The 19024-nt window shown below is 46.8% G+C and overlaps 1 protein-coding gene across 5 annotated transcripts in view; it reads right to left on the bottom strand.

Annotated features, from left to right (window-relative positions):
* The window catches only part of LOC125950419 (wiskott-Aldrich syndrome protein family member 2), a 20103-nt gene extending 1185 nt beyond the window's left edge, over positions 1–18918 (bottom strand). The window contains exons 1-6 of one of the 5 annotated variants that reach the window (XM_049678398.1): positions 18863–18918; positions 17363–17505; positions 3204–3807; positions 2012–3139; positions 1129–1327; positions 1–1052 (exon numbers count right to left, since the gene is read on the bottom strand). The exon at positions 1–1052 is cut by the window's left edge and continues 1185 nt beyond it. In XM_049678398.1, coding sequence (XP_049534355.1) covers positions 868–1052; positions 1129–1327; positions 2012–3139; positions 3204–3584 — 1893 coding nt within the window. In that variant the 5' untranslated portion in view covers positions 3585–3807; positions 17363–17505; positions 18863–18918 and the 3' untranslated portion in view covers positions 1–867. The other 4 variants (XM_049678399.1, XM_049678394.1, XM_049678396.1 and 1 more) reach the window with 4 other exon arrangements.
* Positions 18919–19024: the final 106 nt, after the last annotated feature.

The following is a 19024-nucleotide window of genomic DNA, read 5'->3' as shown; positions in this document are numbered from 1 at the left end:
ACGATGCTATGTAAAGGGCTTTTCAATATAAACGGCAACGTCACTACATTGATGCTAGCATATAATGCTCCACTTCTGTCTGTGGGCTTGGTTATGTTCTGCCGAGCTTGCTGTGCTTTACTTGCTTTGCTACTAGCTTTTGGCGTAGTTTTATCGCGTATTGTGGGTTTTTGATTTCTTTTTTGAATTCACTTGGTATCAGCTATTGGTTATAAGGGGGAGACAGGATCATATAAAAATGGGATTTGGCTATACATTTCGGTTCTTCCCCTTCCTTCCAAGTTGGCGCCTATGTGGTAATGGAGATGGATTATTCATACTTGAATTACGAAACATTTGAGAGGGAAAATCAAAGGGAACTTAGAAGAATACTCTATACAGTGTCTATGCATAACTGTATCTTCATCAACAACAATCAGTACGCTAGCACTCGCCTTTGGATCTTCGGTAAGTCCCAGCAGCATGTACGCACGTTTATAAATAATGAAAATAAGAACGTATTTTTGTACAAATTAACAAACCTAAGAATTGTAGCAATATTAATCTCGGATCTACCAGTAATCTTCTTTCTTGTTGGCCGCGTAACACATCCATGCACCAGCACAAACCAGCACTCGTTGCACTTCCATGGGACTCCTCCTTTCTCCGTGTAATCCTTGTAGAAAATCCTGAAAACGTTTATCCTTCCTCCAATCCTTTTTGGCTCGCATCGCGTCTCGAACATCTACCACCAGCACCAACGCTATCAGCTCGGTCTCCACACAGAGCTCTTTCAACCGTCCCCTAATCCCGACCCGGGAGAGGGAACCACCGCAGCGCGTTCTACTTCTTCTTTCCACCACCGCCTGCGGCCACGCTCTCCTGATGTCATGCGGACGTTTCGTTCGCTTCCTCCCAGCCCTCACTATCATCTTCGCTCTCCGAAGATTCGGAATCCGACAGCTCGATGGCGACGCGCCGCGCCAAAATGGAAGCCACATCGTGCAGACCCTTGTTGCGGTCGTTCTCCTTCGCATCGTTAATTTGCGTCTCCACCGGGCGGAGTCGAATGCCTAAAAGGGGAAGCGAATCGTTACATTTTCCAGTTCTGCAACCTCCATTAAGCTAATAATAAAAACGCATTCTTACCATCACGGATCGCTTTCATCAAATCGCTGTGGGGGTTGTGATAGCCGCTCTTTGTCTGTGGTGGCACCTTCTTAAGCTGTTGCTTCGTCGGTAGGTTAAATGGATCACCGTTGGCTAGGTGCACCTTCGAAGGGCTCATCGGTCCATCGAGCATTGGCGGTGGTGGCGGTGGCGGCGGAGGCGCCACATTCGGTGGTGACTGTGAATGGATGAAGACAGTTCGTCAGTAACGTGGCGGAATACAAGCAAATGATAATACAAACAATACGCAAATCGCAACATGAAGAAAAGTCCGAGGGAACGTTTTACTCACTTGGAACACAAAATCAAATTAAAAAATCCTTAAGAAAACAATACGAAAATGTTGGTAGCAATAGACAAAATCTCTGTGGCAAAAGTAGAATTCACAATGATGTTCATTATTGACAAACAGGGCGATGGTAGTCAATACAGAAGTTCGTTAACAATTCTTTCGTATAGAACGATGCAATTATTTTTTTCTGATTAGTCTTCTAATCCGTCCACTATCCTTGAGCTGTTCTCAGGAACTTCACCATAATTGAAGTGATGAGCTCCGCACTGCGGATCATTTTACACACATTGGAAATGACCACACAACAATCATCAGGAAGGTACTGGTACAAAAACAAGTAATACTGGTGAAATGGTCACTCGCAACTTTCGCAACTTACCGGGACCATTAAAAAGGCTTTACTTTTCTAACGTAAATCGTCAATCAGAGGACGATAAGAGACGCAGGTAAACCGAACTGAGGAAAACCCTTTGAGACTAGAGAGTAAATCCGACAAATTAAACTCTCATTCGTCTCTTGTAGCGGAATTAAATGCAATTAAGAAAAAAGCAGAAGGGAAATACCACGTACCTGTTCCGGAATTGGTGGCGGGGGAGGCAGATCGTTCATTGACATCTGATTCAGCTGCATATTGAGGTTATTCAGATTGTTAATCTGCAGGTTTAGTTGAGCCAGTGCCACCTGATTCTGGTCCATCATCGACTGTACTGCCATTTGCTGGTGTTGTTGCTGATGCTGCTGCTGTTGTTGCTGCTGATGCTGTTGCTGTTGCTGTTGACCACCGTTCATGCCGAGCTGTGGAGAACCGGAACGCGAGCCAGAACGGTTCAGCAGTTTTGCGGCAACGTTCGCACCGCCATTGGTAAGCGCATGATGGGGCGGTGATTGCAATCCCTCCGGTATCGGTGGTGGAGGTGGCAGATTGTCTCGACCAGTAGACAGACTACGGCTGCGCGTTGGTGTGTTAGCGTTAGATGCATTAGGAGTGCCACCACCACTACCGGATGATGGTGGTGCCGGTGGCGGCTGCGATGGTCTCGATTTCGATCGCGAAGGTGTACCCGGTGCATACAGACTTTCCTGTGACATTTGATTCTGGTTGGAACCATACATCATCGACGGATTGCCGTACTGATCGTAAATCGGTTGCTGCTGGGACTGTCGGTAACCGCCCGGAGAGGGTGGAGCATAACCGCCACCATCGACCATCTCGTTCGGTTGGTAACTTCGTCGCAATTCGATCGAGTTTGGTCGTGGTGCACCGACGGCTGAGCCGCCTCCCATCGCTGACGAGGACCGGGATTCGTACACGAGATTACCACCGATCGCGGCACTGTTGTAGATTTGGCCATCGTTCATCAATCCAATCTCGTTCGGCGTCCGGTAAGCAACGTCGATCGGCATTAGTGTCTCACCGTGACCGATCGCTCGCTGTCGCTGCTTCTCGCGCGTATTGTGCGGCGCACGAGGGCGCTTCTTCTGTCGGCCACCACCACCTTCAGCCGCACCGCCTGTACCATCGCGACCCGGTTTGTGCACCTTTTTACCCCGATCGTGCATCACGCGCTCGGTATCCTTCAGCATTTCCTGACGCCACAACTCGAAGAAGTAGTTCGGATCGGTATAGAACTTCAATCCGTCCTTTCCATCATCCCGGTAGCAGTTGAGCTTATCAAGCGGTGGTGGTTTGTCACAAGCCTAAAACAAAACAATAGGAGCAGTTAGGAACTCCCCGTAGCAGAAGGTTCTAGCATCGTATTACCTTGTAAACCTCCAGCATAGCCGTTGGCATTGTGGCGCGGGAGAAAATCTGCTGATCGAACATGGTCGCACTCTTGAAAGCTTTCTTTAGCTGTATGTCCTGCAGGGACACCTCCTCGACGGTACTGTCCAGCTGCGTCACTTTGATTGCGAGCCGGTCGATTCGGGCCTGCAGCGAATTGGCACGTTCCGCCAAACCACCCGCATCTCGGGCCAGCTCTCCGAACAGGTCCTCGGCATGCTTCGAGAGGGATGAAAGTTGCCGCACAATGTTGGTCAGTGTCGTGTTGGTGACTGTTTCTAGCTCAGCCGGCAGCTCTTCGCGCACGTACACGGACCGTGCCACGAACACCGGCTGTACCAGACGCTTCGGAAGCGGCATTTTGAAGTCCTTTTACGGATGCACAGTCCTGGGCTCCGTTTGCCAGTGAAGTTTACAAGGGAATGTCGTGTGCCGGAGTCGCTGCTGCGTGATGCCTCACTATTTATCGTTTCTCCTGTGTTCGTGCACCGGAGATGGAGTTCCTTTCCTTTAGCACACGCACAGACACACAAACGAACACTTCTGTTTTACCGCATGATCTCACAAAGACTACATTTTCTGCCTGCAATAGAGAAGGAAGAGAAAAAGATTTTTTATAATTAGAAGCAAAAACCAGCTACTCTAGGTCACACAACTTGCTGCTCCTGTGAATCGGAACTCCACGTGCGGCAAGAGCAAATAGATGACGATCGCTCCAGCGCTTGTCATGTTAGCTTTCGTCAAATTATGCTGATCAATGTGCCATCAAAGCCGCACATCCGGTGATTGGTGGTAGTGATTGCGGAGGTGGAGGAGGAGAACATACATAAAAAATGGTTTGTTACTGCTCGCTCACAAGAGACAAGTATTCCCTCCTACACCCCTATACTGTTCCACAATCTCGGCAGAGGAAGTGGGTGATTATGTTAATTGAAAGTATCCCTCACGGTTTATGGAATGAGAGGGAGTCGAGCGTGTTGTTTCCAGCTTTATCTTCACTTCACGACGACCGACAGACGAGATCAGCTGTGTGTCGCACCGTAAAACATGCAAATCAGTTGCGCGGTGCAGCAGCAACAACAGCATAAACTAGTCGGACGATAGGTGGGGCTGTTTATTAGAAAATTGCATTACTGCCCAGGGTGTGGGCACAGGGGGTGATAAACCGTTGCGCGGTCAGGGTTTATAGAAGTGAGTGGCCGTTGCCGACCCGATATTAGATGGATGGCAAATTGTCTTTTGCACGAGATGCGAACGTTTACGCGAATAACGGAGATGGGCGTGCGATGATTATCGCGATACTTATGTACCAATCAGTGTCCCCTGTACCACTGCTTGCGATCAGGCCTTCAGGAGCACCATGAAAGATCGATCGATGGGGGTTCATATTTGCAGAAAAGTTGTTGAAATGTAAATGGTTTTGAGAATGAACGGATTTTTTATCTATCTGGGACTGAGTAAAAGGGACTTTTAACCTCTCTGTGATTCTTCAAATGAAATTATTATTAAGAAACAGAATGACCGGATACGCATTTCCATAACTCAATAAAACACTATAATTCCTGGGACATCAAAAATAGCTTGCGAGGTGCGATCTCAGTTGCAGCTGTCAGAACGAATATTAACTATCTTTTCTACCAGAGTGTGACGATCATTCCCTTTGTACGTGTCACGATCGTTTGCCAACATACCATTCGTTAGACGCCAATAAACACAAGACTCTTTTGACATGACACGGGGCTGCAAAGCATCCTAAAAGTTGAGTCTCTTTATAGAAACCGATCAACGAAAAAAGAACATCATAATTTCGTCATAGTTGTCGTAGAAAGCGGCACGCGAGACGATCATTTGACAGAACGTCTGACTCATCGTTAGACGGCCGGTAGTCCAGGAAGAAGCGACCTAAATGCAACCGGAAGCACGAGAAAAATGTCCGCTGACATGACATCATTAAAACGGGATGGTGATGATGGCCAGCGACCGAGGAATCTGGCCTTCAACGCGATTGAGTTTTTAATTTCCTTCGCATTCCAACACGATTATCTTCTTTTCTCTTTTCTACAGCTTATTCCAATCAAAGGAACGCTAATGATAGACACTGAGCAGTAGCATTCAATTTTGTTTTTTTTTTAATGTGCAATCAATAAAAGATCAACCTAATAACGAAATAACTTGTCTTGTGCTATGACAACTGATCGAATGAGGAGTAAAAGTGATCCAAATCCCACTTCCCATCAGTTTCGTACAACAAAACGTTGTTCAAGTCAGAGTCACTGAAGCGCAGTAATGCTATATGGCCACGCTGTAAATGAGCAAACACCATTCCGCAAAGGTATCCGCGATCCATGAGCCTGAACGCAAGCAGACCTCACACACATAAACCTCCCCCTCACAGCCTCTCTCTCTCTCTCTCTCTCGCTGTGTTGCGTGTCGCATTTTATCTGCACTTTATCTCCGGCCGGTGCCAACCAGCCTGTACTATCTCTAGTGTATCTTTTGGAATGCACGATGCGAAAGTAGGTTGGCCTGGCTTTTGCAACTGTACGGGGCCTGAAAGAGGCAAGAAATCGTGCATCAACCATTTTTGCCATCGAAAGGGACCATCACTAGTGTGAAGAAAATGATTATGGGATAGGGAAAACTCGCTCGCTCGCTCACGTCTTCGCGGAACATAATTGGCCGCTGGGCGGTGGCCCAGGGCGTTAGACGACGCGAGTGCACAACACACTAGCAGGTCGGCTTTCTTTCCAACTCCAACAGGACAGTGTAGCGGATGGATACAATTGATCTGTTTCCCTTCGTAAGTTCATTTCGAGCACGATCAAAAGAGAGAAAGTGAAGTCAATGTGTGGCAGTCTGAAATGGGTTGTAGAGATCCGTAAATGAAAGAAAATGACTTCCTACATCAGATCTAGTGAGAACAGATTCAATTTCTCTTGCAGATCTACCACAGATCTGCTGTAATGAACTCGAAACGATCGATGATCAATGACATGATTCTCGGAACCACCGACTGACGCATCGCGGTGGCGGTTAAATGATCAAAGCGTTTCTGTAGCCATCACAGCATCATGTTTAATCGTTTGTAGATGATGTCATGCCAATATTTGCACTATTGCTGGCAATTGTTGTTCTAGCGAGCGCAATGCGGCAAAGTATACAACGCTGCCAGAGTAGCTACAGTCGCCGCAGTACCACAGTCAACACATCTCCTTAACTATCGCTCTGATCGGAAGCTTCAAATGTGGCTAGGCTAGTAGCGGGGCTATCCCTTCTTCGCTGCTTACGCTGAAGCGCATTCCCCATCGCATCCCAGGCTTCCGCCAAAGTGTGTCATAACGAACTCTCTACACGAAAGCCATTAACATCATCTTCTTCTATCCAAACAGTACGGCAGCGGCGCATAGGGCAGAACCGCCTCTTTTACGGGTGACCGACGGACAGTAATTTCGCAGTCCAACCACCAGCTACGTGCAGTGCTGTTCTCTTTAGAAGACATTCTTCCAATAAGGAGGTTGATGGTGGTGGAAGGGTTTTCGTGGATGAAGTTTCTCGTAGACGCAAGAGGCACGCGCGTTAATCAGCGCGAAGAGTAACACCGTGGTTTGGGAAGGGCACGGGTGCCGACTATTCTCTTATTACCGCGTGGCGGCGTTCCTGTTATCTTATCTTTACCCATGCTATCCTCCATGCTCTATACAGGAGCGAGACAACGAAGAGCGTGGAGAGCAGTCCATTGTAGCGTGGAGAGCTAGGAGAGATCTTCATTCTCGTCGTGAATATTCAGTGACCCCCCGGGTTCAGCGGTAGCGGTACTCGATTTCATTGAAAAGATAGAGCCAGCTGATAGCAGAGTTTTAGGGCGAGTAAGATAGTTCATAAAAGGTAGCGCGTAGCGTATCATCACCCCGCCAAATCCTATCTTGTTATGCGATGAGTCGTTAACGAGAGTAATAAAAATGTTATGACTATTAAACGGATTTCAGGCATCTATCTAACCGCCATCTATCCATGGTCAATAGAGTAAAATAAAATATTCAATCTCTGTTAAGAGATACCAATCAAGATAGCATCTTGAGTGCATTTCTTGTAAAATGATCGAGAATAATACAATTATTTCCGTTATTTCTACTCAAACACCTGCTTGGAATAGATGAAACAATCAGACAATAAATCTAAACAATTCAGACACACTTCATAAACTAGGTCAAACTAGGTCTCTAACCTGCACCAGACACAATCATTCTCAGACAAACCTCAAACACCGACAGGATTGCTAATGCGATTAACCGTGTTTTATCCGACACTTCCACGGGTTCCCACGAGTTAGTTAAAAATTGTAGTTATCGTAAAATGGCACCATTTCGAAGATGAACGCCTCCTTTGGGAGCCGTGAGAATGGCGTGTTCTATTGGAATTGGCCCGTCAACTAGCTTCTGGGACCCTTGTACGTCATTAATTCAAGGAAAAGTTCGATATCCATTTGATAAATTATGAAAAGTGTTACCAATTGGTCTAATCTATCGTCATTTCAATGCGGAGAGATAGTTTCACGGGTCTCATATCTGCTCCAGCATTCTGAAAGCGTCTGTCGCAATTGAGTTCAACCTTTTAGCGGGGTTTGAATCTAAACTGTATATCTTTGTCAAAAAATTACACCGCATACAGAGAACTCGAGCTCCGGAGCAGCTGAAAAGGGAGAAAGGCATTTACCACTAGCCGGGCCAGCCCAGCCAGTTCCTTTCACTTCAAACCGTATCAAACACAGGCGAACGTTAGTCAACGAACAAGGTGTTCTTCTTGCCTCCACCGCTAGGCAGTAGGTTCAGTGATCGTGCGAAGATGGAACATGGAACTAGAGTTTTCCCTCATCCATGCTTTCTCTCCCTTTTCGCGAACCTAACGTTCGATCAAGCGCCTTTTCTCTCCCTTCCTTTGGATCGATCGATCGAGATTTCAAAATGTTTATCCAGCTCAAGCAGATGTGTTCCGCCAAACGAAGTCACACGGGGAAAGGGGGAACCGTATTCCATGCGAGATGAGTTTATTAAATGTTTGTTCAATCGAGCCCTAATTTATGTCCACCACCATTATACCCAGGAAAGGGGCTAAAGGTTCTAGAAGGGCAGAAACAACTGCCGAGACGCAACACATCGAACGAAACTAATGCCTCTTGAGGGAAACATCCCCTCATCACGCTGGCAGCAGTCGAAATCATAATTTTCGTGAACCAATCGCAAGGGGTAGCAAGATCAAAGCATTGAGTAAGAGAGCGAGAGACGCTGTTCGCCTATGGGGAGTGCAGAGATGATTTGTATGCTTTCTGATTTCCGAAACAGGGGTCCACCGGTGTCTCTCTTCTCCGATCTGCTTAACGGACATTGAAAGGGAAAGTATGAATGTACAAGACGATCGAGCATGAATCATACAACAAACGTGCGCGAGATATGGTAGTGTAGGCAAGGAGCAAGGAGTCCGGACCGGATCGTGCACTTGTGTAAACACGCTCTGTGACAACCAAACGTCCGTCCGTTATGCATAGAATGTACGCTTCTTTATGTGGCATTTCCATTTGGTTGTTATAATTCCACGTAAAATATGCTCGGATCACTCGGAACGGCGACTGCCGGCTGGTTCGGCGCTAGGTTAAAAGCCTTCTTCGCGGAGGTCCCCTTCATTGGTGGGCTTGCTGTTTGTTTTATCCCATCGTTGGCTCGATTTGTGATAGAATTTATAGCTTTGCCCTGGTAAACAGAATAATCCATCAAATGTTTGTGTTTCTACGTACTCAAACATGAAGCCTTCTGCTGGGAAGAGGGAAACAAAACTGACGCAACGTAAACATAGGTTTCATTCATAACTCAGGTAAGCTATTTGTAGCATCAACACAGAACACGCTTTTTATCCCTTAAGATGTATCGAAGACATCGATTCCAGTTTTTTTTTAAATGTAACATTCATCATGTTGTGACAAGATTTACGAGAGTTATTTTTTACGGGATTTGAGTTGTGATTCTAAAAATGCAAAAAAGAAGAAAAAATTTCTGACAAAATAAAACGATCTTTACCGATCATGATCGAGGAATCCATGGAACAAACGTACGTTCCTTTGAAGAAGTAATCCGGAATGATTGTATTAGCTTACAGCGTAGCATTTCTGGCCAAACTCAAGGCATCCGTTCCATTGACCACCATAATCGACGTCCGCGGTAAACAAATCTCGCGTACGCTTCGTCACCAACCACACCTTACCCGTGTTTTCGCTGCAGGGCCATAGCGAGGAGCGGTGCATTAAATCAAATGAACAAATTACCTCCAGCACATCATCCCGTGGAACTGTCGCCCAGAGCCGAGGAGTAAGTGAAACCGTGAACCAGATTCTAGGTAAATGAAGTATAAGCGCACAGCCACATAAAACCGCCGCTGCACAAAATGCATACCGCGTCGGAATGCAACAGAGTACGATGCGCTATGTGGCGTGGCGACGGAGCATCCGAAGGGCACCGTCCTTCCGTTGTAAACCTGAAACCCCATCCAGAGGCGCGCCACGAAACTGTAAACAAATCACTCTGTTGCGGTCGCTCCGGTAAGGTCTTCTGCTTCTCTCTCTCTCTCTCTCTCTCTCTCTCTCTCTCTCTCTCTCTCTCTCTCTCTCTTTTTCAGTGTCTTTCTCCACGTTGGTCGGCCTCTGCTTATGATGATGCACGCTGCACTTGTCGCTGGCATTTCTAACGGCCTGATTGATAAGTTTTTTGGAGAAATTTCGTGGCCATTAGAGTCTTTTTCAATTATTATTCAGTATTGTTTATCTTTTTATTCCATTTGCCTATCATTATTGATGTTTGTAAATGATTCTAAAAATTAGTTATGCCTTTCGCACATAACACATTGTTTTGCTATCAATATGAATTAATTACAATAAAATAGTATCTCAATAGAATGCATACAAACACTATTCTTAAACCTACATCTCTTCCTGGAAGTATGTCGGTCTCCTTCCTAAATGTATACAGATAGATGAACCCCTTAGCACCTTGTCCATCTCAACGCCGATCGTGATCGTCGTCGTTGCGCTCCGTGGACACACGCGCCATCTGCGCCACTAACTGGAGCCTATCCGGTTGCAACGTTCAGTTTCGCGCACGCCACATATGGCAGCGAAGGCCACCTTTGCACACCCTTCGTTTGAGGCATCGACCTGCTTCTTCTCATCATCAACGACACGGAGATACGTTCGCCAGCATCGGAGATTTAGGTATTTCAGTTTCACTTCTCCGAACCCACCCGCGTGGGATCGGTACGTAGTAGCAATCGCACCACTTTCCGCCTCATAAACGGCGACCGTAGGTTGCGTGCCGAAAGTGAATCCACCGACGGTGCACGGACCGCTGGTTTTCAATGTTAGTATGTCCACATACCATCCAATATGATGCCCCCCCCCCCCCTCCTTTTCCTCTTCTAGCCGTTGCTGGTAACTCCTCGTCGTGCATGGGTTCGACAATCGTAGACCAGATTCGATTTATTTTTTATTTACGTTGCTCATCTTCAATTAGCATTTAATCGTCTGAATGCTTGGTAGATGTTCGGACAAACTATTTAAATATTACGACCCAGCAAAAACTATGATAAACATGGAAATTATCTTTAAAATATGAATCATCTTCGTAGCAGCTGACCATTTGAATACCATGGCAAGCTTAAAAGCATCCAACATCGCACAAACCCAAGAAGTGAAGATAACATGACCACGATGGAACTTCTATTGCACTCTGACCATTAGAGAGAGCGAGGGCGTTATCTAAAGGGCAAAGTGGCTCTTCTACACAAATGCACTGCCATCAAAGCATCGTGTGAAACTGGGATGAGTGATCCCACAGGACCAACGGAGATCATCATTCGATGATGTTGCTGCAACACTCGAAGATGACTATTTTTGTGACTTCTCTTCGTTAGAGCTCGCGGTGGTCCTTTACACTACGGTAAATCAATTATGACTTCGGTCTATTTTTACGGGGGTGACCGGACCGTTACAAAAGCCAACGAAACAAACGCACACACATTGTAGGAGGGCACACTATCCCTATCCAGCAATCTCGTCCCTCCGGAATCGCTGTCAACCTTCATGTTGCGCATGATTGAGGAGTTGGCCCCGTTAGCACTACCAGCAGACGGGAAGGACGAACGGCCATGGAAGGTTAATTGAGTTCCCGGACCCGAAGTGAGGCATGCATGGTATGCTGGCAAAGGGTAGTAGTTGTGGCGTTGGCTGTTTGGCCAGGGATGGAGGTGGATGGGCACTGTTGTCACCGGAAACCTCTACAACTACGCTCGATGTAGCAGCGCAAAAGGTGGTGATCGGCCGGCTTCCACAATTTACGCCTTCAACGCACCGGGCATAGCGTTAGTGAACCGGGAAAACTGTAAGCGATACCTGCACCATGACGGCTAGAGCTTTACCGGAAAGTGCTAAGTAGTTTAGAATTTGTTTCCGGAATTCCTAGCGGCTACCGTTTATAGGGTTTCCCGGCCCAAACTAACTGGCTAAACTCAACAGATAAGCCACAAGCAAGCTCACCTCGGACATGTTAAGTCTTCCACGGTGTCTGCTTGTAGAAGGTTGGAGAAGATTGTCTCTTTCACCAGCTAGAACCAAATTCCTACAGTGGTACGAGGGTGCCCGGAAGTCGCCAGTTGCTTATACGAAGCACCTGCAATATGGTGCTTCAGTATTCCCATCTTGATTTAAAAGAGATGTAATTAGCAAAACCCCAGCAGAAGTCGGGGCGTCTCGCGCTGAGACCGTTTTTTTGTGTATAAAATTTCCATTTAACGACTACGATTTAAAAACACTTTCATCTCTCCGTTACTCTCTGTTGAAATGTTAACTCTCGTGGCGAAAAAGTAGCGCAATCCAGCATGGAGACGGTCTCTATCGCAGCTCCAGCTTTATCTCGCGCCAATTCCCTCACTCCACTGTGGCTAATCTGAAACGATTTGCCTTCACGAAACAGCCACTCGCTTCGGTCTCGAACGACTTAAAATGCAAATATTTCATTCACGAGCTCTGCCATGTTCTCGGCGTGGTGGCGCCCGGCAACAATTATCACGAATTATCGCGTTGGCAGGTGATACGGTAAATTATGGTTCATTCTGCTTCAGAGCACTCAGCCAGTGCGAACGGGAAAAAGGCCACCAGTCCATTTCTCAAGCAGTAGATGGAAACGAAAAAGCAAAAAAAAAACATTTAAACTATCTCGCACCAAACGGCGGACGGGATTGGAGTTGACCAAAAAGAAGCTTCGTTTTATCATGGAATTCGTGTGGACATGCGTGAAAGTAGCGTTGACGGAGGCAAATGATGTTATGTGGTTAATGGTGTTCCGTTCCAGCTCATTGAACAGCGCACCCCACATAAACTTCAACCCCCTCGGCCAGTTCTTTTCTATTGTGTTGTGATCAATACTTTGTCCCCTTTTCTTTTCGGAATGACGTACGGTTACAGTAGGGTGACAAGGGCAGAAAGAAGGAACCTGTTCCACGCTAGCAGCCTTGCTAAAGGTTGTTTCAACAGCAAGAAGGTCACGGCCTGGTTCTGGGCAAAAGGTAATGCCAAGAATAGATGTTGCATCGATTGAGGGAGGGATACACCTGTAATCTTGATTGTATTTCGATAATCATAGCAGCGTCCTGTATTATCTATCTCAACGATAAGAGTTTAACTAACATTTTGTTGTTTTACAACAAAGAACATAAACTAAAAAAAAATTTTAATGGATAAAAAAATGCTTCACTCAACCACGCGTGTCATTCGTCGTGTGTGGCACGCAGGAGGTGGTCTTGCAGCCAATTGCAACCAGACAGTTTACATCGCGCGTACCGATGCACATCGTAATTCATCTTTCTTCGCGATGAGTCTGCAATAAAGACATTCCCCTCGCCAGAGTGTATCTCTTTCGATAACAAAAACATAAACATACGTTCCATAAGCACACGCACAACGCGAATGAAATGGAGTGGTAATCGGCGACCGGCAACCGGCGGAGAAACTCGAACAAACAGCCCAGTCACAGCGCGGCCCCGGCCGTCTGGCGTACATGTGACTTTTCTCACAGGCAGACGCAATGCGCGGGCGTGTCTCGGCGTCCCCTTGACAATCCGTACCGGTGGTGAATCATACTAATTACATCTACAACACAGCTCGCCTTTCGGGAATCTTTTTGTTTATTTTTGACACAAATTCTGGCTTACTCTACTATTGGGGAGGTAGTTTTTAATCAGTTTTGCCTTTTTAAGACAATATATTTGGTGAATGGATAGCCAGAATCCGGAAAATTGTGTCAGATGCTAAAACAAATTGATACTTTTTAAATTTTGAACAAGTTTTGTGAAGATGGTAGCTAATTTTCTGACGGAGTTTTTGATAAAATATGTTCTCACTTTTATTAAAACCTTGTCAATGTCTCGATGTAACATGTAGGAATAAATCAAAAGCGATAAGCGAGAAGATATCATAATCTAAAAATGCTCACAAAAATTAAAAAAAAGTCCAATTTTGAGTAACCCTCAGGGAAAAGCCTTCAGCCAATCATTACTTAACGAACGAACATTGATTTTTGATATCCCAAAAGATCCATCCACCACTTAGTAATGAAGAACACCAAAAACATAATTTTATTTAATGACGCTAACTCCAAATCGTTGGGATAGCGGATTTTGCGCCTAATATTTTGTGTTAAAAATTCTCAAAATGTTAAAAATTATATTAAAAGTAATTTCTCTTAAAACGTGCCTTGTTGTTCTCAAAAAAGAAGGTGCTCCCCGTTCCCCGCAAGAAAAGGATAAATTCCACAAAAAGAAGGAAACACCATGAAATTACTTTATCAATAGATGCGATACATATTCTTATTCAAAAATATCAATATTTCATTCGCATACTTAAAGTTCTAAGGCTACTTCAGTAAAAATGCAATTAACATTTACAATCTTATTTTCACGGGACGGATGTTTTGCGCGACATTTTTATCCCAACAATAGAGTGAACCGTCTGCGATGAACACATGGTCTGGTGCTTGTTATCGGTGGGATAATTTTCACACTTTAACCAAACATCGTAATGCTAAAAGTAGACGGAGCTGACCGCGCCCTCCCACTAACTCTCGCTCTGTTTCTCCCACTCTCTCTCGACGTCTCTAGGCGCCTCGAACACTCGGCGGGTGTGGTGCGTACAACTGAAGCATGAAATACTTTTCGTTTCGCTGCGCAAATGGTGTTTGCTTTGGTAATTTAAGCTTCATATTGAGCACTCTTTTTGCTGCCGCACCTTCCAGGAATCGGAAGATTCCAGTTTCCGTACGTCCTCCCTGGGGGGCGGCTCGGGTGCACTTTATTAAAGCTTCGAAAAACAATTTAATCATTTTCTTCCCAAGTTCGTCCATTTTAAAGAGAGAAAACACTCGCTACGATCTTCAGGGGCTGGTGCAGGGGATGATGAGAAGGAATGTAATGTACAAACGTCACGCAGCATAGTACAGTGCGTTGAAACAATGCATTCCCAAATTGCCATCACGAACCATCTCCGTCACCGTCAACTTGAACTTCGGGGTTCGGTGGGAGTTTTCCACGGATTACCTTCTTGATCTGGGCCCCGCTGTACATTCCGAGCAAAAGACAATCTAACGCAGCCCCCTTCCCATTGGGCCTCGATGGGTGAAATCTGAAACTCTGGGCACTGCCCTTCCCTTCCAACAGCGCTGCAGGTGTTCAGCATAGGTACGAGAGCGACCATCTGGTCGAGTGTGGTGCACTTTGTCGGTTAGAAACCATCGAACAGAAAAACACAAAAAATATCTTTTTTTACGCAGCCTCAACCGTTAACCGTTATTTTCGAGTGGTGTGGATTAGGCGCACCCTTTTTCATCGCGGTCCACACGAATTCGTGACTTTGCGACGAAAAGAATCTCGCAAAACAGGAAATAATTGCGAACCAACGGCAAGCAGGCACAGTTAGTGTTGTCACGCATCTAATACGATCTCTGCTCTAATGATCGTTTCTCGTTTTTTCGCTCGCTCGTTCTCTTGCGGCTCTTATTTTCGCATAGTTTGGGAAACTACCAAAGCCCCAGACCACATGTGTGCAATGCCTCATTTGCCAGGAAACTCTCTTTTACTTCAAACATACACACCAAAGTTTCCGCTTGATTTGCATGAAGAAGAACGAAACGTGTAGAGGCTTCAAATTGCCATTTACTGTCGGTTTTAGAGGGGCAAATACTAAAAATAGGCTAAGGCTCAACCGCATTCACACTTGGGCTTGTCATTTTCGCTTTGTGGCCTCCTCCTTCTGCGGAAATTAGACGGACAAAACCGCGATCCAGTAACGGTTTGGCTACAAGAAAGGGTGTTGTTGTGGCTTGAGTGGTGCCTCTTAATCAACGAAGACATCTGCTAAAAACATTGCAGCACCAGCCAAGAAAGCAGAGGCGAGCAAGATATTTCCCCCTCAAAGCAAGACGGTTACACATCTGGAGAGAACATGCTGGAAAATATTTGGATAACATACAGTTACTCATCATGATTGGATTGGGGACAAGAATCTAAATTGGTCTGCACAAGGTGACGAGCCGTATTGGCCGATACGAATGTGCCGACCCTACCCTTATCTTCGCATATTTTGCAAGATAAACCTTATCGTTCCAGCGAGGGTCACCCCCCTTATCGAAGAGAGCATAAGAAACCGATGCAAACACCCAAGACAACGGGCACACAGTCTCGCGCCACCAGATAAGACTCGTTCGAGCTTGACTCAACGATGTAAGCACGCGTTCGAGGGTGAGGCCGAGGATTTGCGCCGTTACCGTTCCACATAGGAAGAGGGTGTAGGCTAGCAGGCTGTTGATTATGCACCCATCGGTCGCGGCTGTGGTGAGCTTCTCGCAACACGCATAGCACGGCGTAACCACGGCGTCGCTGCGCAAGGTGTATCAGTCGAGCGTGACTTGAAGAAGCATGCCAGGGAAATCCGCCGGGAGGTTTAAAAGACTACTGCAGCTCCTTCGCCAGGCCCCTGTGTTTCTTCCATAAAACCTTTCTCCAACTTGCGCTGTCTCGAGCACCCAGCGGAAACAGCACTGTCGGTTGGCAGTATCATTTGCAAAAGAAATGCCTCCGTCTAACGATAGGTCAATGCCAATCAGCAAACCGAGCGATAAGAGGGGCGTCTGGTCTGGTTTGGTGGCGGCGCTCGAGAGTGGACCCTTGAACCGATTGTTAACCGTTGCCATTCCAGAGGTCCCGCATCACGATGGCGATGCTCTTGGGCGTTCCAGTCCAATTGGTTGACCATCGCAGATTGGTAGTTATTCTGGCGGCAGACGCATTCATCTACCTCCGTATGAGTAAGCGAACTGTGGCGATCTTTTCCTTTCACGCGAGACAAATAAGGAAAATTTACGAACTAATGCATGTCTGAGATGCAACCAGTACCGCTGCCTGTTTGGTTCGGTAAGAAAAAAGCTATTCTGATCCGAATAAGGTTTTTGTGGCCGTACAAATGTTCGTTTTTGGGTCGGACCAGTTGGTGGCAGTTGGTTTCTACTCCGCCCACCCAGCGGTGGCTGGAAGACTGGTTGGTTCGCCATTATGTCGAAAGCATCATGCACTATGAAGGCCCCCTAAAAGTGGTTCAACGCTGCAACACTTAAGAGTGGATTCACTGATGAAACTCTCATCGACTGTATGACTTGACTTGAGTCCCACTTGTTATAGGGTTGTCTAAAATACAAGGTAAAAGATTTTAAATCAAATTGATTAAGAAAATAGAAAAGGACGCATCACGGGCCATCGACTCCCACATGGCAACATTGAATTCATAAATGCGCACGAAACCAAACCCCGGGGGCATATTAGTGCCGCAATAGGATTGGAACTAAAGAAGTTCTTCGGTTCCAAGCGAACCCCACGAAAGACGTATTGTAATTCATGTCACACCCTCGTATGTGTCTTCGCAACGGCCTGCACACCTAAACGATTACACCAAAAAGACCGGATGCATCAAACAACCACGCGTTGCGGGCCCTCCCTAATCCGCGAGTCATTCATCGGATTCACCGGGGGTTCTGTGTACTGCGGATACTACTTACATGTTTGCCAGCTAGCGATTCAAACGCCTGTCGATATGATGTCGATGGGATGTGGGGCGTATATCCTCGGTATCTACAAATACACCACAAGTACACCAGCAGGCACTAAACTCCCAACGAAGAAACGTTTCCGATGGCGATTTCTGTGTGATAATGTAGGAGAAACGTCTGCATCAAACACTGTCGGCTTGCTCTTTCTTTATACAGGCGCCTGCTTAGTAAAATCACACGCTGCGGCTGGCAGGAGCGATTCCCAGCTTCCGGAATCGCAGCAACCTAATCCGCACTTTGGCACAGCACTATTCACCGCGCGATCGATCGAACGAACCAGCAACAACGAGCGAATTTGTGCGGCTGTGGGACTGCGGCTCTTTCACTTTTCACTTCCCGCGGCCGCCATCAGACACCAACCAGACCTACTTTCGATGCTGCCTGCCAATGCCCGTGCATGTGTGGGGTTTTGATTTCCGGTTTTCCGGCTCCACTCACTGAGACGGCAATTAAAAACAGATTCCCTTTTCGAATGCGGCTGACCGGATTTCGATCGGATCGGACCTACCCCATCCGTTCGCCGATACAGGCGTGTCTTACCAGTATGGTTTGCTCCTCAAAATGCCTATCATTTCCTCCTTCGTTTTTCCCGATACTTCCTTCGCTTGATTGGTGGTGCTGACCGGTAATCGCACAGAATCGTCGCCAGTAAAGACTTTTCTAACACTAAACAGGCAAAGGTTCACAAACTAGACCTTTTCACATCGGTCTGACTAGCTCCGGGTTGTCGCAATTCGCTCGTCGAACTTGTGTCGGAGCTGATAACACGGGTTTCGGTGCGCGATTGCGTCTTGGTGTGCTGCTCTGGCGGTGGAGTCTGGCGGCCTCCAAGGTAAACCTCTTAGATTTGCCACTTCTCTCACACACACACGACTTGCGTGCGCAACACGATGGCAATTCCTTCTCTTCCGGAAACAGCACGAGATGCACCAGCACCAGGAGGGGAGCGGAGGTACCACAACGCCCCTCACACACCCTATCTTTTCAACGAGGTTCCTGGCACCCAGCCGGAAGGGCAGGGAACGGCACGAAATGACTCAAAGCCGCGCACTCGTCATCTTGCACCCCCTCGACCACCGACCATCACCACGAAAAAACTTACTCTCGGAGGGTGCTGATTTCGCTCGCGATTGCTGCCGATGCTGGCCACCGACGATGATGACGAAACGCTACCAACGCCCTGCAACTGCTGTTGCTGCACCAGCTCGCCAAGTAAGATCCGCAGTGAATCACGGATAGCGATGCTGGAACCGAAAAAACGGAATCCCCACCCAAGCGCCAACACTCTTGTTTGGTTTTTGCTGCCACCCGCCGACGCGCCTCGGCACGGCTTGGTTTCCTACGCAACCAGAAATCCGCCTGTTGTTCGGAATTGTTCCGGGAGGAAGTTGGAATATCGCGCTTGGTGTTTTGCAGCAGAAATTACTAGATTATCCAGCTTTTCTTTACCACGTAAACTATTTAGGACTCCGAGGCCAGTTTCTTGGGAAAACGCGAAAACGTGATGACAGCGACGAACCCCACTGAACCACTCCCGTCAGTTTGGCACTCTAACGGCACTCAAATTTCTCAGAGTGCACAGTTGGACGCGGACGACGCACGACTGGACAA

This window comes from Anopheles darlingi, chromosome 2, assembly GCF_943734745.1.
Source record: "Anopheles darlingi chromosome 2, idAnoDarlMG_H_01, whole genome shotgun sequence".
Lineage (NCBI taxonomy): Eukaryota > Metazoa > Arthropoda > Insecta > Diptera > Culicidae > Anopheles > Anopheles darlingi.
The sequence above is the reverse complement of the archived record's forward strand: the minus strand, read 5'-3'. Positions and strand labels throughout refer to the sequence as shown.